General features: G+C 36.9%; 2 protein-coding genes across 2 annotated transcripts; both read right to left on the bottom strand.

Annotated features, from left to right (window-relative positions):
- Nucleotides 1-14,490: 14,490 nt before the first annotated feature.
- Nucleotides 14,491-19,515, bottom strand: zgc:112294 (transmembrane protein 17A). The gene is made up of 4 exons (XM_017434711.3): nt 19,073-19,515; nt 17,532-17,638; nt 16,935-17,048; nt 14,491-16,672 (listed from the first exon to the last, which is right to left on the bottom strand). The coding sequence occupies exons 1-4, from the start codon at nt 19,302-19,304 to the stop codon at nt 16,352-16,354; spliced, it is 774 nt and encodes a 257-aa protein (XP_017290200.1). The 5' UTR covers nt 19,305-19,515; the 3' UTR covers nt 14,491-16,351.
- Nucleotides 19,516-19,620: 105 nt separating this feature from the next.
- selenoe (selenoprotein e) lies at nt 19,621-22,041 on the bottom strand. Its single transcript, XM_017434712.3, has 4 exons — nt 21,891-22,041; nt 21,516-21,592; nt 21,225-21,303; nt 19,621-19,965 (listed from the first exon to the last, which is right to left on the bottom strand). The coding sequence occupies exons 1-4, from the start codon at nt 21,993-21,995 to the stop codon at nt 19,822-19,824; spliced, it is 405 nt and encodes a 134-aa protein (XP_017290201.1). The 5' UTR covers nt 21,996-22,041; the 3' UTR covers nt 19,621-19,821.
- Nucleotides 22,042-22,264: the final 223 nt, after the last annotated feature.

Here is a 22,264-nt window from a genome sequence, read left to right as displayed (position 1 = left end):
CGGTGCTGTGTGGTGCAACATTGTTTCAGATCCATTTGGGAATAAGAATTGCTTGTAAGAATCAAAGATCACAGGAAGGGGTTTGCAGGGAGGTGACTGTGTGGATGGTTTCACTCCTTCACAGCCTTCTGGGCTTCAGTCTGATCAGAACGGAGCAGGGTGAAACAGGTTAACACTTCTCTGAAGAAAGGAATGATAGGTAATGGGCTGGATGTGGATAAACATGTAGTAAACACTTGACACTCTCTGCTGTGCAGGCCTCAAAGGATAACTACCATCTATGCATGAAATGCATGGATTTAAACCCTTGTCTTGACACATTTGTAATAGTTCTTATCAATGTAGTAGTCATTATCACTGTGTCATGGAGCTGTTTTCAAACAACTGTGAGCAAGATAATTGGTGCAGGGTGGGCAGTTGTAAAAAAATAAAGCATACAACTATAAAAAGAAGGGCTTCTTTAAGAAAAGTTGAAAAGCTCAGCTCTGGAGACAATGCCTTGGCAGGCAATCGCTCATTTCACACCACCACAGGACAGCAAATGTCTTTAAGATGCGTCACTGAACAGTTTTAAAAATATGCATTCAAACTGATCTGGTTGGTAACAGGAATGCGGATCTAAAAGAATGTACTTCACTCTTCATTTCCATCTGGATGCATTGCTGTAGAGCAATAACTATGTAAAATAAATACCTTTGAACAGACAAATGCTTAGTTTTCAGCAGATCTGCCCATTGTTGATGTCAGGGACGTTTTTCTTTGGGCTGCAAGGTTTTGTCAGTGTGAGAGATTTTCCTTCTGCTGTGGTCAAAGTTCAGTTTAAATGGGACAGGTAGAGCATAAATGATTGCAATAAAATCTAAAAATCTTGAAAGCACCACACATTCGACTGAGTGTAGGTTTAGATCCATGTGCATGCACTTTGGTGATGTTTTTGCTGTCCATTAGTAATGTGCACATATCCCAGCATTACCAAAGCAACATAGAAATCTTTGACAAGGGAACTGGCCAGCTTTAAAGCAAAATTTATAAAAAAAAAAAAAAGAAAAAAAAAAAAAAGGAAAATCACATGAATATTACATTTAGAAGAAACCACACAGCCTGGAGTTTCTTGTAGGAATATAGGAATATTATTCAAATCATAATTTTTGCAAAGTTGTTTAATCAGGAAAGGTTTAAACCTCTTTTAATCAAGAGCGGAAAATCCAAAAAAGAAATAAAAATGTTCCTCACAGAACCTTTACACTGATTCTACAACACAACATCTTATATTCTTTCCTGTTTGCTATGAGAGCTTCTCAAACAAAACAAACAGAAGCAAAATTAGATTTTCTTTTTGCCTGAATCCATGCAGGGTGAGGATTATCTGATGCACCTCTGTAATTTGACAAGCGTGTTGTTTGTTTGTTTGTTTTTCATAAACACATACTGGCAAAAGTAAAGACAGTTTATTAACAATTACTTTTGTTTCCATTTTGCACTTTAAGATGTGCAGCAGCACACAACAACTCACCGCCATGATTGTTCATCCACTTCCAGAAAAAGTTTATTTATTTTTGTTACAAGAAAGTCGTGGAAAGGAATATTACCTGAGGGCAAATTACGCTGTCTAATTTGTTGTCTGTGTTCTTAGTGAGGGCGTGTTTTCTTGGGGGTTTCACTGACAATATTAATTTTATTTGTTGCCTAATTTTTGTGACTTTCAAATAAAAACGTGCCCACATGTTTATCACCAAATCAAAATATACTAGATTATTTATTTTCTTTTTACAGATGGGAAAAATAACAGTCGGAACTTCATGTTTTCCAGTTGAATGTTTTCTCCATCATACTGTACTTTGATAAATGTCTCTGGATCTTGAAAAATTGTTTATTGAAATCTGTTCATTGACTTCAGATGTTTTTCTCTGTCTGTTGAATGGTATTTCACATGAATAAAACCACCTAATAACTGTGTCTATATCAGGTGTCTGGAATAAACTTCAGTTTGTCAGAAGCTCAGCTGTGGAGCTTGAGATGATTCCAAATGATGCAGTGGATCATTTTCATGGTATTGATTGACAACCTGGCATTTCAGATTGAAATCTGTAGAACTTAATAGATTTTTGAAGGTTCGCTGAATTTATAGATTGCTTTCCCCCCTATTTTGAGAGACCTTTAGTGGTGCTTTTGGTCCCATCTGTCACAATTTTCCCAATAAAATTGCCTTTCAGGTTTCTAATGTCCACTATTGTTGGTCAGGTGGTTCTCTTGAAATAAAGCAGAATACCAGATAATTGCAATAATACCTCACTAAACACTTCAGGTTTGCAGAAAGTCAGTATAATTATTTAGGTTACCTAGAAAACCCCTGTCATGAATAAAAAGAATGAATAAAAATTGGATTTTTCCACATAATTGTTCCATCAGTTTGAGCAAAGTCCATCTCTAAAGGCTTACAAAGCAAGGCAGCTAAACAATTAAAATATATATATTTATTTTAAGTTGTAAAATGTTCACCTTTAGGATGTTTGCACGGGGATGCATTTTTTACCTCTGCAACAAATGGCAATAAAACTTATCTAGAGTTAAATCATTTGAATTGCTTGAATAATAATAATAATAATAATAATAATAATAATAATAATAATAATAATAATAAAAACAATAAAAATTGTGTATGTTATGAGTAGTGTTCTCTTGGACTTAGACATTATTGAGAAAACTAAAGTTGCATAACTGTGGCACCTAAAATAACTTAAAGAACAAAACAAACAAAAAAAAAAACCCTTGGTTACGTACTGTAACCCCAGATAGTAGTTATATGGTTATAGTTATATGGCAGCACAATATTTTATTACATAGAAAAGGAAACATTTAATTCATTTTGTCTCAAATTTAAGACTGGTCGTCAAACCAAAAATAACTGATCCACGTGTTGTGTGAAATCCTTGGAAACACAATTTCCAGCTGTCCCCAGTGAGCAGTCAACCACAATGGTGAAGTCATGAGCAGAGGTCATGAACACAAATAGAAATGGAAAAGAAGAGCACTCAGGATATAAATGGTGATGGTGTTCTCAGGTCAGAAGTCTTGTTTTTCAGAAAAAAAAACCTGACATCTTGAAATTCCAATGGGTACATGGTAACCTTATTTCTTTTAAAATCAACAGTGCAAAAAGATACTGTTCCATCATTCCATAAGGGAAATTTCACCAGTGAATGTTGGATCAAGGACAATCTTCTTTCATGTCCAAATTTGAAGATTTTGCATTTAAACAATATAAATATTTCTTTTAAAAAGAATCAAAGGTTTGACATGGTTCTTTATTTAACTGTGCAAGCTTGACCAATATTATGTGCAATCTTATGCAAGATTGCAATATCTCACAGTGCTGTTCATTAGCACTCAGACTAAAAGTATCAGGTACTACCACACCAAATCTAAGCTCAATATGTCTAAAATTAACCAAATTATAGCCATTTCTGTGTTTGCTTTGCTGTGGCGGCCATCTTGAACCAGGTTGACTCCAAAAGTTAATCATTTGTAGAGGTCAACACACTAATCTATTCAATGGTTTATAATTTGCTAATAATTTGCTAACGGTACAGACAAACATTCACACGCAAACACTGAAAGGAGCAAAACATTATCGCTCTGTTTTTGTGGCAAGCATCTAATTTACATTAGTGTAATAACAGCAAAAAAGCATGCAAGTTTCTTTAAAGTTACTGTTCAAAATGAGGCTCAATCTGATATACATAAATTGCTTGTCGCCACTCTGTTTTCATCTGTATTCCTGTAGATATTTGAGCAGAACAGATAATTATCTGCTCCCAATAAGGTGTTAAACACATTTGCACTAACCAACTAGGTAAATTGTCAGGAGACCAACGGTGGCGTTTGCCAATCATTATTATAAACTTGCACTGCCTATGCTGCATACAGATTCCCATAGTTCGATACATGCAGCGAGCTCTCTGAAACTGCAGCAGCATAATTAATATCAGTGCATTCTGCAACATTGTTCTCAGTCGAGGATATTATCAGTATCTGCGATATTTTTTCATGGTGAGAAAGTGATTAAAAGAGCTGGTTCACACAGCAGCAGCAGATAAAAATGGAGATATTTTTCATCTATCACTGATGGACCTGTTTAGCTTCATTGATGAAAACATAGATCTGGGCTTTCTAATGATTTCTTTTTTCCATTTTTATTGTTGTGGGTTGGAACTATTTAAATGTTTGTTTCAAGCTATTGCATAATCAACAGCAATCAAATGTATACAAAAGTGCAGAAGAACAATCTTATTAAAGGATGTTTAGGATGAGAAATTGCACTGAGCTGCTTCACAAATGAATACACATCTTTGTAAAAAAGATCCTACATTGTGCTCCCTCCACAGCCTAAAACCACCAACACACCAACCTACAGAAATATTTTAACATGTTGACTCCATCTCTTTATTCTCCCATAACTGCTCTTATTTCCGCCAAAACTTCAACATAAGGAAAGATGGGTGAAATCTAAGCACCTCCTCTGAGGCTTTGAGCACAAAATGCTGCAGTGATTTAGTGATTTAGCATTGTGCTCAAAAGAGACAACATTTGACCCAGACAAGATACACAAAGACGATTCACGGAGCAGGAGATAAAGAGTAATCACTACACTTCAAAGAAATCAAACTTTATTTTTCCTAAAAAGCAGAAAATCCCATTCAAGTTAACTTGGGAGGTCAAGGTCAACTTGATTATATAAGTGAAGATCTTTGGAACCCATTTGATGCTATCAGTGCTGGAGGGAACAGAAGAAGCACATACAGCTGTTGCAACTGTATGCGTTTTCCTACAGTGTTCTTCTTTCTCTTCATTTATTCGTTGTTTGAATGTTGATTCAGCATTCATGTGTTTGTTTAAGAAAAATTAAGAAAAAAAAAAAAATCACTTTTTCCATGTTTTTGTACTTCCATTTGGGTATCTACTGCTTCTAGAAACAGTCCAAGGGAAAAAAAAACCAAAACAAAACAAAAAAAAAAACCCTGCCATTTTTTGACAATAGGTAAATGTTTTCTGGTGTCAAAAACCTCGGGATTTTTGCGTCACAATCCCCGTTACCTAGCAACCCCTACCCTAGCACAGCCCCTCACCTAGCAACCCAAATCTGAGAATGATTTTGTGTATTAAATGTAATGAACATGTTTTGTATAGCCCATAGACCTCTCCCCACTCGTTCAAGGAAGCATAATATGTCCCCTTTAACCTTCTTTATTTTGGTTTAATTAAAAAATTAATGGATATTTTTAATGTTAAGGAACCTGTTAGCAATTAGGACTGGGTTAGGATTCTATGCTACTTTTTGTGTGTGTTCTACTTTTAGCTTTTAGCCAACTTTTTGATACTTTGATGCAATAAACTGCGACATGTCCTCCTTTAAAATAATATTTTTCCTCCACACAAAAGGTTTGCCCTCAATTTAGAAATATACTTCAGTTAAAATGGTATGATTCTATAAAGATTCACTGTAAGCCCTGGCAAATATATCCGAGCTTGAAGCTAATTTTATTTTCCATTCACACAAAAGGCTGAAAGGTCCTCTTTTGTTGAAATGAAATGAATGTGATCATATTACCTTTACAGAGCTGTTAATTGAAAGCTTAAGGTTACCGCCAGGAAAAGGCCACTTTGAGTCAATTTCATGAGCAGTGTTTAATACCTCAATCCAGTTCTTAACATTTAAAGACATGACCTTCTGCTGGCCTGTGGCCATCAGCTCTGGTCAGAGCCCTCTGCAGAAACTCAGGGATGGAGAAAATTCTGCAATGTCACAGGTTTAAGGGGGTTTAGGACATCTTTGAACACAAATGTTCACCACAAATTTGTACTATGGGGAGTTAGGAGGTGGAAAGAGGGGACATGATTGTGCTTAGTTTCTTTTTGATATTCAGTAAATGATTTGAATTTTATCCACTGGAGTAAATCTACAACTAATGAACTGCTGAAGTCAATCTAATTCAAGATCACTACTTGTTCAAAAACACAAATGTGAGACAAATAAACAAAAATCACTTTACATGGCTTTAGAGTTTCCTGTGAGGGACTGGCGCTTCATTTGGTGATATCATCATCGTGTAAAACTCAAACATATGCTCGGTTAAATTCTTATTTTTTTAGGATTTTTCTCAGTTCTGTAGGTTTCCATCACTGTTCTGCCTGCCAGACACTTTGGTGTCATGTTTCTGTCTGTAGCTGTAATTGTCTTCAGGGGCATTATCATTCTTGTCATGGTTATGGACTCGAGCCAAAACCCTGATTGGATCAGGAGTCACAGAACTTGGAATTTTAATTGAATTGAATCCGCTGTCTCCCCAGGAGTCTACCAGTGGCTCGTGGATAGAAAATACTAAGCAGAGCATTAAGAATATGCATGAGATGGGTAAGAATGGATTAACTGGAGGCTTTAAGGAGGTTAATGGCTTGTGAATATCAAAACAAAATTTTTCTTTTTTGACACTATGATCAGGATCGAGTGGCTTGAATTGAGACACTGCAAGACTATGAACTGAATGTCTCACTACAGAGTAAAACTGTTTAAAGTTTTATGAACTGAAGGGTGATCTATGTGGTCATTTGAGGTATGCCATCTTCTGTTCACATATTTTCTTCTCTTTACATTTTCCATCGCTGTCATGTCTTTTATTTGCTTAGCGTCACTTGAAGAACAGTCAGGTTGGAAAGAGTTATACATTTATTCATCACTCGTTGCTGTGTTTTCCCACAACTCTTTGTCAGCTTGGAAGCAGCACGATTGTGTGGCCAACTATCACAGTTGAAGCATGTTTTCCCCCAGGCTCCTGTAGAGAGTTTTCAGAAGCTCCGTGGCCTCCTGCTTCAGCTGGTCACGCAGCCAGAAAAACGCAGAACATAGAGTTCACAAACAAGTGCTTTTAGGGGAGTTCAAATAATTAATTTTTTTGTCATGAATAAATTATAATTCATCCATAATTAATTACAAAAAATTTCCACAAACATGCGTGCTCACACATTTTCAGATGAGATCAAAGTTGCTCAACCATGAAACTCATCTGGTATTATCATTGGAAATTATTTTAATTAATTTGCCCAATACAGATACAAAACTATAAAGGCACTGCTTTGGGTTAGTAATGCATTACAAGGTGATAACTGATGTGCTGTGTATCACACATGAGGGCTATTATCACATGAAGCACCATCAAATTTCATTTAAACTCATTAGATCTTAATATTGAGATGGATTACATCAGGTAAATCCAGTGATTTATCTGTTCTTGTGCAGCAGTCTCACTTGTTGCCATTCCCCACAGCAAATCTGAAAATCTGAACTATACACTTTTACACACACACATAGCCCCCACCCCCTCCACACACACACACGTACGTTTGTGTTTGTATACTTATTAGGACATTGTATTGACTTCCATTCATTTCTGTAGTAGAACCGTGACCACTGCCCAAAACCCGACCATTACCAGTATATTCATAATCCTAACTTAAACTCAATTCACACCTCAACTCTAAAGCTAACCCAAAAATTATGTCCAGTGGTATTAGGACCAACTTTGGTCCCCATAATGAGGACTACCAATCAAGATAGGAGATTGTACCAGAAAAGGTCCTAAAACAAAACAAAATCCAGTTACCTGCACCCCCCCCAATCCCCACAAAATACACACCCACACTAATATCCTACCAATTCATTAGTTTAATTTTTTCCTCTTGTAGAGTTTCACAGACCAAAGGCTTTTCATCTTTTATCAAAACAAAAGGGATGCTATACTTGAGCAATTTTTACTTGAATTGCAAGTTTTATTCCCTATTAGAAGTAGAAATCTGTTACTCTGCAGAGCAAAAAAAGGGTTTCATATTATGTTCATGATCATATATTAAAAAGTGAACTAATCAAAAGCCAGCAATGGCAGCATATCCACTGAGAGACTTCAATATGTAAACAAATTATGTGATAACAGATGGTTTGAGAATTTAGAATCACTCAAGTAAAAAAGTGACACCTAAAACTCAATAGTCAAATTTCCTTTGCTCTTTTAGGCTTATATTTAAAATAAAATAACACCGTCTGTAGCAATCAGAGCAAAATCAGCAGAATTGCTGATTGATGCAGAGTCACTAAATGAGCTGAAACTTTACTTGAATCACTGAGATTTTCATGATGTTTTTCAAACTCTTTGTTGAGTTTGATGTAAAGCAGCCAATCTCGATGCAAAATACAAGATACACTTGCCTTTCAGTCTTTGGAATCTAAAGGACAAACCACTTAAGTTAGTGAGATTCTTTTTGTGAGTCAACATTTTGTAAGAAGATCAATGCTTTACGCTTTTTGTTCAGTCAACCATCATCATAAGTAGATAGGATATTAACTATAATCAAGCCTCTTAAAAAGAATGGCTGTGTTGTTGAAATGTGCTCATCTATAGCAGAAATACTTCATAGATAATGACCAAGAGATGCATTATATTTTAGTATGAAATATCCAAGGTCATGAAGGTCTACTCATGAAGTGTTAACAAGAGGAAATTGCTTCTCACTGAATGACAAGCACTTTTTAATTAGATAAACTTGTTTGTTTATAGGTTGAACTACACTCAGTGTCTCAAAAGTGGCTCCTTTCCAACAAAGCTTGACTGCCCGGTGATAAGTGTAAGTTAAGAAGAATACGGAGCAAACACTATTTGCTGACAGACAGAAATAAATGAACTATATGCCATATCTTCCAAATAAGGGTAATTATATGGCTCTGTTGAGCTCTTTTTAGCCTTTAGCTGACTGATTTGGGACTACTTTGAGGGAGTAGTCATTGAAAATTGATACAAAGCTCGTTCAAGCAGTCGTCCTACAATTAAAGATTGTTGTCTTGATTGAAGTGGTGGCTTCCATGAAGATAATGCACATATCCACAAATATCAAGGGGTCACTGAACGTTTTGATAATAATGTGAATTATCAGCAGCGGCCTTCACAATCACAGCTTGTCAAAACATTGGATCTCCCATGAGAGATCAAGTCAATCACTCACATCCACTGTACGTCAAAATTATTTACAAAGCTCATTTAAAAAGTGCCTAAAAGTTAAATAAAATGAGAAATTAAAATGCAGTATAAAAACACTTATAGAGCATCAAATGAGGAAAAATGAATCACATAAGGTTGTTCCATCCTTACAGCTACAGAAACTTAATCCACATCTGTGAGTCGAGGATCATAAACATTTTGCAGTTTTCAATGATTTGTTATTCATCAAAATTCAAAGGATTTTAAGTTGCATCTCTGTATGACAAACATATGCTGCAGGCGGTATCCCATATGTTAAAGATCTGAGGCCTGAAATCCAACAGGTTTATAAAACAGATTGAGTGCTGAGCTTGATTTGGATGTTTAAGACAGGTAACATCTGATGATAGAAAAAATACACGTTTGTAAAATTATTGAATAACAAATAATTTAAAAAGAAGCAAACTTGATTGATTCTGTAGTTAAATACGTCAATGTTATTGTTTTTAAAGCATTTGACCGTTTACTGTTGCAACTTTTTTGTGTTGAATTTTCTTAAGATAAAAGGCTGTGGTCAGACTTAGAAATGTGCATTCATTTTTTTGCCCTAAAGTGTTATGTTTAGTATTCAACTGTTATTCAGCTTTTCAGTCTCCTCTCATATTCTCAGTGATACAGACTTACCAGTATTACTGAAGCTGGAATCTGAACATGAAAAAAGAAAATCATTGTCAGTAAATGATTCTCATTAACTTCAATGTGTAAGCAATTTCAAGTAATACAGTCACTATAAAACTGTTTTCTTAGAAATTCTGAACACCTTGTTAAGAATAAAACTAATTCTTTAAAATAAACATTATGGCTTCGATCAACAACAGAGGAGCTCAATATTAATTTGCTAGTAGCAAAATAAAGAAAACCAAAAACATTTAGGAAACTGGAAGTTTGGAATGTTTTATGAAAAGGGAGACATTTCACCATCTGTTAATGAAAATAAAGCTTTGGTCCTTACACCTTCAAGTAAGAGTAAAAGTGTCAGGTAGTTCCAGCTTTTCTTCAGGTGATCCCAGTCAACAGCTGTGGGCTCAAACCAGTCCCACTGAGAGGCATCTTTCATCAAGGAGACTAAATGGTAAATGGCTTGCACTTGTATAGCGCTTTATCTAGTCCAAGGACCCCAAAGCGCTTCACACTACAATCATTCACCCACTGATGGCGGTAAGCTACATTGTAGCCACAGCTGCCCTGGGGCGGGCTGACAGAAGTGAGGCTGCCGTCACAATGGCGCCACCAAGCCCTCTGACCACCACCAGTAAAAAAGAACTTCCATAATAAACAAAGTTTCAGCAAACAACCAAAGAACCTAATCAAATATATTTCCAAGTTATTCATATGGAAACTTGAGAAATTCTAGAAAAATGTTGTATAACATTTTTTCACAACATTCATCATTTCTTTCTGTTTAATTCGTCTTCAATCTTCATAAAAACACAAAAAAAATGGCTATGAACCAGTTAATCTTGTATCATCTACAACTGAATACATTTTGGAAATAACATAAAATGACTGCTACAGTTAAGCAACCTTTTTCTCGAAAAGGTCGATAACTTACTCAAAATAACAAATAATGACGTAGTCTATGTCTTGACAGACACTCTAAGCATTAACAACTCAACAGATGTGGCTGTGGCAGCCATCTTGAAATAAAACCCGGTGATAAGCATTCATAAAATCATTTCATGATTTTTTTCTTGCAGCATTACTTATGTGTCATTAAGTGTAACAGATTTAATCTTGATAAAATATTACATTTCTACTGTTCAGTGAATCCCCATTTAAACCACTGGGAGAAGGGAATTGCCCTGCCATTCCCCTCTCACCAAGATAATCAGACCCAAATTGAAAATATCCTGCCGCCAATTTCAGTTTGAGTTTCAATATTCCCTGCCTGCCTGTATGACTTTTTTTTTTGTGAAGGTGGAGACAACATAAATGGTTTATGAATGAGGTTTGAATTTCATGGCCCAATATCATTTAGAGATTGAAACTGGCTCATATGTATTCTGTAGCCCTAGAATGCACTTCTGCTTATTCTGGTTTGAGTGGTAGGAGCTGCTGGGTCACAACAAAAAGCATCACAGAATGAAGGCAAACATGTGTTTCCATCAGCCATCATACTCCCAATTCTTTGCAGAGACCAAATTCTACCAAGCATATTTGGGGAACTGAGTAAAAGAGACTGAATAATGCCCTGGAGGATGTAATAGAAAACCTGTACTCATAGAAGACCCTAAAGGTTCACAGAATGCTATTTTTTTCAAGAGGTAGCAGATATTTTTCTTCTTTCCATCACATCTTCACTTAGAGATATTTAAATTAAATGGCAAATAACAAAAGTTATTACAGTTACAATCACATTTAATCATGCCACAAAGCTATTATTAGTCAAAGTACTTAGCCACTCATTTTGTTAGAGCTAGTTAAATACAAAAAACCAAGATTATGATACCAGAATTCTTGTTACAAAATTAATTTGTTCAAATCTGGCAGCAGCATAACAATCCCACAGCAAAACTTACATCCCATTGTAATTGTGTTTTTCTTAATATTTGGGGCGGTTTCCCTTTAATTGACCTTTCTGTGTTGAGTTTGCATGATCACCCTGTGCATGAGTGGGTTTACTCCAGGTACTCTGCTTTCGCCCACATTCCAAAAACACTCACATTAGGTAAAAAGAACATTTTAAATTGTCACCAAGTGTGAGTGTCAACCAGTCATGGTTGGTTGTCTCCGTGTGGCTGTGTGGATGATTGGTGACCTGATCTTGGTGTGGCCTAACGTGCTGCTTGCCTGTTTGACTGATAGAGGTAGCAGCTTTCTGTAACCCTGAAAAGGATCTCGAGGGTATAGAAAATTGGATGGATGATTGTTCAGACTGTTCTAATGCAGGCATAAAACCATGCATTTACACTGTGGTAAAGTACTTATGTCTTGCCTTCCACCCTGAAAGACGAGCTGTGGGATGGTGTGTGTGTGTTTGACTTTGTGATTGGATTCATGACTGAATGAGTCACCATATTCACAGGTGTTCTTAACCAATGTCTTCAAAGCAAGTCATCACAGAGAGGACCATTTTGTTATTTTTACATAAAATTGGATTTCTTTGCAAACACCGACTATAAATATGGGAAATGTTGCTTAATTTTTAATACTAATCCTCTGACAATTACAGTGTGTTCTAGTAAGTTGTGATCACAGTTTATGAATGGCTGTGAACTGCAACAGTGTTAAATCTTGTTGTGTAACCATCTAGGATTAAGAGAACGGGAGTGTTTCCAGGCATTTTTGGCAGCACCAGCAAGCCACCATGAAGGATTACTGAAACAAGGCATGAGGATGTCCCTGTGATGTCTTGGATATTAGCTCTCACTGGTGCTTAGCAGAGCCTCGACGGTGACAGTTTGTGATTACCTCTGAGCTGCACCCAGTCCTAATTAACCCTATGAGAAGCTCACTAAGGCCCAGGTGATTGTGAGCTATGCTGCTTTACAGACAACAAGAAAAAAAAAACTGAGCAGAAGTTTCAAAAGCATAAAAAAGTACTAAGCAAGCAGTATGTTTAGTGAGTTTGAAGAAAATGTAGCCTATCTCCCTGCCAGTATGATTCACCACACAGCAAAGAAAAACAATTTGATGAGGGAAAAGATGTGAGGTGCTTCTACAGATGTGACTGCTGCATCTCCAGGGAAAATTTCTATTACTTTTCTCTACCACCAGCTGCTTAATCTTCATCTTTGGGTGCAAAAAGAGTTAATGCTTACTGATACTGGATCCAGGGGAAGCTGGGAGGGAACATGAAGTCCTCTCTGGCCTGGAGAGTGAAGAGTGTGAAAGCAATGAGAACACCGAGCACATGTAAGACCAGTGTCATTTTGATAAAATTGGAACAAGTACAATTACATTTCTTCATAAAATAATATGTTTAAATTCAGTGAACGTAATGTTTGAAGAAATGACAATAATATGATAAATGCTTTAGAGAGCACTTTAAACACAGCAATTATTACTTCAAAAGCTTATATATTGAGTTTTGTGCTGGTGCTTATCAGACTTGCTGTTTTGTCTCCTTCATGCATGTGAAGATTTACTAAACTTATCAGAAATTACTTCAGTGTATGACTTTTTAAAATTTGCATCAACCAAACTTTCTCTCACTACATGACTAAAAGCATTCCAGCATTTACCCAAATTGGCCACAGTCCTATACCCGCTAAGACTACTTCCTCAGAGTCCTTTTTTCTTCTCATTTTCACCTCTATTTTTCATAATAAAAGCAGAGGTAAATGTTTTTCAAAGCATGCCTCTGCTTCCAGGTCAAAAAAGTTAATTTAGTTTCCTTTGAAAGCTCAGATTTAAAGGACTATTGTCCCAGCTTTTATTTATTTATTTTTTTACCATTTCCAAAGCACAATGCTTGTCCAATAATTAAATACATTTTTAATGACTTCATTACTTCCAGTAATTTAGATTTACTTTACCACCATAGAACTTAGCCCAAACCAAAGGACTGTAGACCCTTGATAAATCTTTGCACAGCTAACTAGAACTTAAAATGTTTTAAAGTAAAAATGCTGTGATGAAAATAAAAACACCTCACTGCGTGTCTAATCATGCACACTAAAAACTGCTGGGTAAAAAACAATCCAATTTGTACCACAGCTTGGGTCAAATTTGGCCTGAGCCAACGCTGGGTAGTTTAAACTCAACAGGGTTGAGGTTTAATTTGGTCAGATTCCAGTTTAAAATGTCTGACTGTGAAGAGTGACATGACTCATCTCCAGCCCAACCACTGGGTCGAACCTTTGCTCAAACCAACCCTGCAGCATTTGGTCATCAAAATAATGCAACAGTTTTTAGCATGAATCAACTATTTTCTCTAAGATACAGTATGTTTCCTGCCAAAGAAACTATCTACAACTTTTAAAGACACATCTGAATGATTCTGAAACATGGGGGTGGGCAACCCTGGTCCTCGAGGGCCACTATCATGCGTGTTTTACTTCTTTTTTTACTCCAACACACCTGGTTCAGTGATTAAATGAACTCTTCATGTTCTGCAGAAGCCTGTTAATCACCCATTGATTCAAATCAGGTGTGTTGGAGAAGAGGAACAAGTAAAACATGCAGGATGGTGGCCCTCGAGAACCAGGATTGCCCACCCCTGATGTAGCGGATATCCAATAGCTCCTTCAATCTACTCTACAAATTACAGTATTTTACAACTGGTTTTGAGTATATTCCACAGAAGAAGTAGGTTGTGAGGAGCCTAACTGGACAGCTGCTGTGTATTCTTTGATGCAAATTTTTTTTAATGAATTCCACACTTTAAAACCATATATGCAAATCTATATGCACATTCCCGGATATGGAAATATGTTCATGAATCTAATACATACAAATATTTCCTACAGATTATTTTAGGCTTTGGAAATAGTTTCACTAAGTTTTACTGCTATAAAAAAATGTTGCTGTACTTGTTTCATACACAGAAGATGAACTTTAAAAACAACACTAAAATCCCTCATTTTTCACGTTTTTAAAATGTGGAAAAGAACATTTTGTCACTGCACAGGAAGCTCAACACCTAGCTGATTCATTATCAGAACTGGCTACTGGTTTCACTCTAAAGGTCATACAAATGAAATTCAAATTAGGTTGAACGGTTCTGTGATTGTGGTAGACCTTTTTGGGTTGTCAGTGCAACAGTTCCTAATTATGCCGTGTCACATGTATCTGAATTCTGTCAGATTTCATGTCTTATGAAAAAATGGAAAACAAGCAAACAAATAGGTTTTTCAGATTGCTTCTTTGCAGCAACATTGCATGCAATCATACATTTTGATTCTCCTCAAAGCATTAACCTCTACATGAAATGTTGAGCATAAATTTCCTACTACCCCCTGAATGTGTTACCATTTTTTCATCCATGAACAGTGTAGAAGGCACTGCAGCTTGTTTCCTGAATGCAAAGTAGAGCAGAATAAGCTTGTTTTTCCATCCAAACTGAGTCTCGCATAACCAGCTTGTTGACTATTTATTGCACGTCTCTCTAAATAATTTCTTCCCAGTAGGAAAATAATAAGCCCAAAATTACGTTTTATTGGTTGTAAACCAGGAAAACACATAAATCAACATTTTATGGTCAAGTGAGGGTGAAAAAAATAGTAATTGCTGACAAATTATGCTATTGATTTTCATGTACATTAAACCTGGAGTCATATATCACAAAATAATACATCCTGTTAAAGTGTAGACAGGCCTAACCTTTATTCCTCTGCCAGAGGGTTTCCTGATCCAGACACGTGCTGCATAATAATCTGTTCTCACTGGACTTTGCAGCACTGCCAAACACTTCCTATTCCTCTTTTGATCACTGACTGCCACTCTGTGGTCATAAATATTTAACACATTTTTTTTTACAATTTTTTTTTGGCCCTTTACAGACCTTAAATTTTGAGATTATTGAATTTTGTGGATTATAAATTAAATTTTTGATCACATTTTCCAGGAACATCTACAACCGCAATTCTGAGAAAACTGAGATGTTGCGTTAAATGTGGACAAAAACACAATGCAATGATTTGCAAACCAAATAAATTACATAATCTGTGAACTGTTTTTGCAGACAGTGATTTGTAGAACTGCTGCTGAGCTCATGCAGTGATGTCCAGAAAAGAATTAGACCTGTTTATTTTTTGCAGAGCTGCCTGAGGGCCCGAAAATCACAAGCATCTAATACAGACTTTCATCCTTGTTCCTTGAGCTCAGAGATTTTGTTATTTTACCCAATGTCCCAACTTTATCAAAATTGAGATTGAAATCTAAAGTGGGAAAAATCTGATTGGGCATCAAACCATTCCCTTTAAGACCTGAACAATCAATTCGTTTTAAGCTTGTGAAGAACTAATTGTCTTTAGTAGAAAAGGCAAAACAATTCTCTTTTACCAACTTTCATTTCTCATCATCCATCATAATTAAAGGAACAAAAACATTAAACTCTGATAAATCCCCTCTTGGCTGTGTTGTTTGATTATATATTTTCCCCTTAAAACTCAAGTCACTTCATGACAGTCTGATAGACATAGCATCAGGTTTTGAATTTTGCAGTGGGACTGTTTTTATGTTTCCCTGTTTTTGAAACAGAACATGTCATTTTACACATCAGTCTGAAGCCACGTGAGACACAGATTTGTAGACAACATTGTCTCCAAAACACTGGAAGGCAATGCAATTATAAAATGAATGATAAAATATTGTTATTTTTTTCCTTAATGATAGATATCCTGAGCAGGTGAAAAAGGCAGCACACTGCGGTTGTAGGGAAGCCCATAGATGGGACTCATCTCCCGGTGGTGAAGGCTCTCCACCTTGCCAAGCTGGCGCAGATAGAAGAGGAGGGTGAGCTTTCGGGTCATGGTCCTGAGTGCCAAGAAAGAAGCCAGAATTTGGGCGAGCAGGAGAAAGAGGTAGATGGAGTGGACAGCTCTCTCCAAGGGCAGGATGATAATTCCTTCATCAGTCACGAAGAAGAGCAGCACTGGCAGCTGGAACATGAAAGACAGGAGCCAGAAGGCTGCCAGCTCTGGCACCTGATGACAGGAAGGGAAGGAGGGAGAATTTGATCTGGTGCATTCAGAGGATGCAAAGAGAGCAGTGAGCTGTCAGTTACTTCGGCTGCATTCACATGAAAGCACATAAACAGCTGCATGTCAAGGTGCACAATATTTAATTAGACAGTTGTAATGTAGTAAAGAGATTACTGAGAACCTTTGCAGGTAGAATATTTAAACAGCTGTTTCACTGTGATATTCAGAGCTTTGTGTTGTTCTTCAGAGTGCAGGTCAGTGTTACCTTTTCTTTCAGGTTGCCAATGTAGCCCAGATAAAGACGGATCACTTCAATGACTGTGAGCAGGACCAGCCCAGTTATGAGCAGAGCCTGGTAGTACCCAGGGAGGTAGTAATACTGTGAACAGAGCAGAGCTGGGGTAAGTGTACAAGAAAAAAATCTCTCTTCTCCTTTTTAGTCACTTTGTGTGAAAGTATCATTTCTACAATTTACATTTTAAACATATACCTAATCTGCTTGAATGTGTTTTTAAATTCTGATGACATTCTGATCGAAAAACCCACATAATTTACTATGTTGCTTTCACTCCACTTTTTTTCCTACTCCTTGGTTAAAGCTGATCGGCTTATTGGATGGTCCTTGAACATACCACTAGATGGTGCCAAAATGTCAGCTTTTACTTTAACTTGTCCAGCTTTAATGGCTTGTTTTACTTTTTTTACATCAAAGCCTGGGTAATTTCACAGATTTGATGCTGACATGTTGTGATGAGGAACCTGAAGTGATTTAATTACAAATACTATTTCTTTTTCTTTTAAAAATCATTTCTCTGACACTTGTTTTAAATTACGTTGATTGAGTAATTTTCCCAGGACTTACCTTTACTTCTAACATAAACACAGCAGAAAACCACCAACAAGGAAAGTAAAACACGTTGAAGTACAGCAGCATTTGAAGGGGAAGGTGAGAAACTAACTCATTGACCACTGAAAGACAAAAAAACAGTAAACAGAGAGATTTGATACCACTTGTGCTGGCCAAAACCTGCAAAAAAAGCATATAGAATTAAAAAATCAGGGCTTTAGCTTTAAAAAGCTTAACATAGTTTTTGTTAAGTTGAATGCTGTGACAAACCTGCAGTATAAAGAGTCTAATTTGTGGTTGATGTTTGTAAAATGTACATGTGCCACATTTTGCTGCAACTTACTGTAGCTTCAAAACCATCAACAGTCATTTAAATTTTCCAAAAAAAGTTTGTAATTCGGTCATGAACAAACAACAGACAGTATTTCACCTGAACCTGATGGGATGTGCTGAGGGCCCTGCAGACATGACAGGCGTGAGCTTATTGTAAATTGGATGATGTGTTTAGGATAGGGCCTCAAAACAAATAATGCATTTTTTATATCTTCTAAATCTTGTTCAGGAGCTGGAGCCTCTGAACAAGTTACCAGTCCATCAAACCCACAGAAAGACACAGTCACTGAGGCTCAACCGAATGCTAATGTCAATCCTAGAATCCCATCTAACCTTATTTGCATAATTTTGGGCTGTGGAAAGAAACAAGAGCACTCAGACAAACCCTTCCAGCTAATGGAAAACATCTCCAAAGTAAAAACTCAAACTAGGATCTTCCTATGATGCAACAATGCCATGAATTAATTGCTGTTTAAACCCTGAGGAGACCCTGACCCTAGCCCTGAACCAAAAGGCCCTAACCCCTTCAACCCTGAGGAGACCCTAACCATGGCTCTGAACCAAAAGGCCCTAACCCCTTAAGAGGGAGTGGGATGTTTGCTTGGTACCCCAGTTCCAATGTTTTTTAGCGTAATTAAACTGAATTTATATCAGCCTTGTTCTTGTTGCTCTCAGTTGCTAAAATGTGAACAGGAGTACGTCTGCTGACTGCTAGAGAGGTAAGCCAAAGGTAAGAAGTCTTTAAAGAGCACAAGATGAAAATGTTCAGATGTCAACACAAGATGTTACCCATAAGATGTCAAGTTATTTAAAGAAGGCTTCCAGACAATGACAGATTTTTTTAAAACATTTTTTCAGTAAATAACAAACTTAAATACAAATATGAGTTGGATCCTGCCTAGGACCTTTTCAGGATATCAAATTCAACAAACTCTGAGTAGGTTTAACTTAAAACATACAATGTGACCTGAAGAACATGTGCTGAAATGTCTCAAGTACTTATGATGGCTTGGGCCAAAAACACTTTGCAAAATTTCTTATATCTCTCCTCTATTTTAAAATAACTGAGTTGCATTTGTAATGTCACTTGTGTTTACTGCAGCCATCAGCATTGAATATAGACTGTCAGGGAGTTGAAAACATCATGTCTTTGGCTGACTTTATAAAAAAAACTGACCAAAAAGCACAGGAGTTTCAACTACACTTCAGAGTTGTTAACCAACCTGATGCATCCTCCTGCTCCCTGCTGAAGTCACTGTTTGCTGTCTTGTTGTTTGTGAACACTGAGCCTCCCATATAGGCTAGGCCCATCTGCAGGTTCTCGGGGACAGGCGAGTAAAACACAGACATTGTGGGTAAAACTGGTAATAATAACAAGGAGTTAGGAAGTATAACAGTCCAAAATAACAACAAAAAAAAGAGAGATTTCTGCAAATCCCTGTTGTCCTGAGTCATAAATGTGCAGTCGCAGGCAAACGGAGATGCAAACGAACACACAAAGACGGACGCAGTCCAACGCTGCTGCTAATCAGATTATTGTGAAAGAGGCGGGCTAAGGATTAGGCAGAAACAGGGTGATTTGTCGGTGATGTTTTGTCAGTTTGTTTATCTGTTTTGTGAATGAAATTGTTATTGAGGCACTGAAAAATTCAAACATGGACAGTTTTTTTTTTCTGGGGATCCTTTGTACTGTGTGTTCAATCAAAACCAAACACGATTATAAGGAACAAGTAAAGAGCCACAAAATGAAAAGATTCACTCAGCTTTTTTGTTGCTTGATGTTTTTTTTTTCTCTCTCTTTTATTTAGATGATTGAAATAAACAATACAGTGAACCTATGACTAGTACCCTGCACACTGCACCTGACCAGCAAGCCCTCAGAGTGGTGCCTGGCCTCATGAAGCAGCCTTGAAGCCCCACTCGCCATTAAAGTGATCGAGTTGCACGTGCAGGGTTTGACCACAAGGGGTCGTCACAGCTCGTCCCTGGGGGCGTGCAAGGGGAAATTCTGGAACTCCTTTGGTACCTCTTCCCCTTTCTGGGACCTCTTGTAGAAACCCAGTGAGTCTAACAGGCTGCTGATCTCGTCCGCCTTCATTTTCTTCACAGGGACGGTCTGATGGTTCAGGAAACACAAACACATGACAGGACCTGAATATTTGTACAGAAAGGCTTTGCTTCTCAGAACATTAAATGTAAATCACTAATTGCAGCTTATTTGTCTTGTTTTACATTGGTTAAAAATGGCATTAGACCATGAATGCTACAATAAATAAAATAAATGTAAGCTTATATTTCTGCCATAAAAAGGTCTATACAGTAAACACAAAAAAGTGAGACGAGTTGACTAGTATTTGTAGATTTAGGTCAACACTATGAAACATTATTATTACGTTTTAATGAATGCTTTGATTGCCCCATGCTGCAGTAATAACAAGAAAAGAGTTTTGCCACTGCAAATGAGCTTTTAAATGAGCTTTTTCAGGACAAATAATGCTGAAATTTGTATCAATATTCATGTTGGTTCAGCCAATTGCTTATTAACATAATAGTAGCATATTATCTCTCAGGTAATAATTATGATGCACTTTTTAATTACTTATTCCGACTGACCTCATTTTGCAAACAGGAAAGTAGTTATTAAGGGCTTTCTAAGTGACCTAATAATTATTACTTATCAATGATGAGCAAAACAGATGTTTGCAATTTTGTATGAATTTATGTTTCTAATTCTAAATCAAAATACAACTGGGGCTTAAAATCATCCTGATTTTATCACAAAGTGCAAGTCAACATTCATCTGTGTTATCTGTCAGAAAACAGGCTTTGTGGTGTGTAAAGAAGAGGACAAGAGTCCAACTAACAACACCTTACTTAAGGATGGGGAACATGGATTATCAGCTGCAGTTAGGTGTTTTGGAAGCACAATAATGAGCCATTTAGTAATGATTGTAATGTAGAAACTAAAGCAATCTCTTTGATCTCTTTGCTCTAGTCACTTCTTTCAGAAGTGATTTGCAGGAAACTCTTAAAGGTACCCATTGCAATGTATGACATCAAACACAAAAAAGTTAATTATAATAAACAATTAATGTTTTATAAAGACTACGAGTTAAAATACTAACAATCTACACCTTGTTAAACAAGTACTGATTTATCTGAGTACTCTGACACAAAGTGTTACCAAAAAAAACAATCTCTTTTCTCTGATATGATTTATTTCACTTCTTGTTTAAGAAACTTGTTGTTTGTGTTGCTGTTTCAGTTGGGATCTGATATCAGATGCAGCAGTCTCAAAAGTGAACAACCTCTTTTTGCATTGACATTCTGTAAGCCCCGAGATAACCCTGTTACAAGGCAGATAAATGTACTCACCTTTACAACTTCGTCCTTCTCATTGTAGAATATTAGACGGGGATTTTTCTCCTCTGATGAATCATATTCCAAGTTGTGGCTGTAAAGGGGAAGAGAAGCGGATCAAGGGAAACAACAAGTAGATAGAACCCCTTTGTAATGTTTGAACTTTGAGGATCAGATTTTGAGAGCTCGGGAGTCGCACTGGACATGTGTGACTCCTGTTTAATAAAGAGTTCATAAGAAAAATGGTGTTTTTGTGGATGGGTTAGGTCTCAACAAGAAGACCAAATAACAAGAGCATAAGGATACTATAAAGCCCATCGCTCCATGAGAAAATGATGAAGCTCTGGCATTTTCTTTATGCCTCATCCGACCACACTGGGAGCCTGCAAGAAAGACAACAGATGGTTGTTAAAACAGATTTGTCTGCGTGCCGTTCTTTGTTTGATCATAGGCGTCAGAAAATCTCAGAAGAATGTAAACTGACTTGATGTGGCAAACAGTTCATCCCTTATCTCGCTCATTCTGCCTTGGAAATATTATTACTGTGTCCCCTGTCTCGTTGTCGTGTGCCTAATTTTGGGACAGCCTCTGCAGCAATATTACAACATCCTGCTGCCATGACAAGCTGTCTATATGACATGTTAAAGTGCTCCATGTTTGTCAGTTTCCGTCTGTACTCACCAGCAGTTTACCTCGAGCTACGACCAGCTTTTGTTCGGCCCCCGTGTCATTAGTCTCTGATGCTCCAGCAGCGAGCGCAACAGTGAGCACCAAGAAGGCCCACATTTTTAGGATGAAATTATATTTTGAAGTGCTTTTGACAAGGCTATAACCAGGAATATATAACGCTTCAATCTACTCGGTCAGGCTGGACAAGTCCATGGGGCTTTCACACAGGGGAGTTTTACACACCTGAGTTGAACGGTCTGTCTTGTTTTTGCTATTTTTGTCATCAATTCCTTTTAAAAGGAGAACTGGTTCACTGCTTTTTCTTCCACTTGGTTTACATATATAGTTGTATGAGTATAATTTTGAGTATTAGGCTGTTTTTGATT

The sequence above is a fragment of the Kryptolebias marmoratus genome, linkage group LG1, assembly GCF_001649575.2.
Source record: "Kryptolebias marmoratus isolate JLee-2015 linkage group LG1, ASM164957v2, whole genome shotgun sequence".
In the NCBI taxonomy this organism is placed as follows: Eukaryota; Metazoa; Chordata; class Actinopteri; order Cyprinodontiformes; family Rivulidae; genus Kryptolebias; species Kryptolebias marmoratus.
The sequence above is the reverse complement of the archived record's forward strand: the minus strand, read 5'-3'. Positions and strand labels throughout refer to the sequence as shown.

Coding starts and splice junctions, on each gene's coding strand:
- zgc:112294 (XM_017434711.3), bottom strand. CDS start 19,304: ATGACTCAGGACAACAGGGATTTGCAGAAATCTCTCTTTTTTTTGTTG. Junction 17,639..19,072: donor GGAGCAGGAGGATGCATCAG/GTTGGTTAACAA, acceptor TTTGTCTTTCAG/TGGTCAATGAGTTAGTTTCT. Junction 16,673..16,934: donor TTGGCAACCTGAAAGAAAAG/GTAACACTGACC, acceptor TCCTGTCATCAG/GTGCCAGAGCTGGCAGCCTT.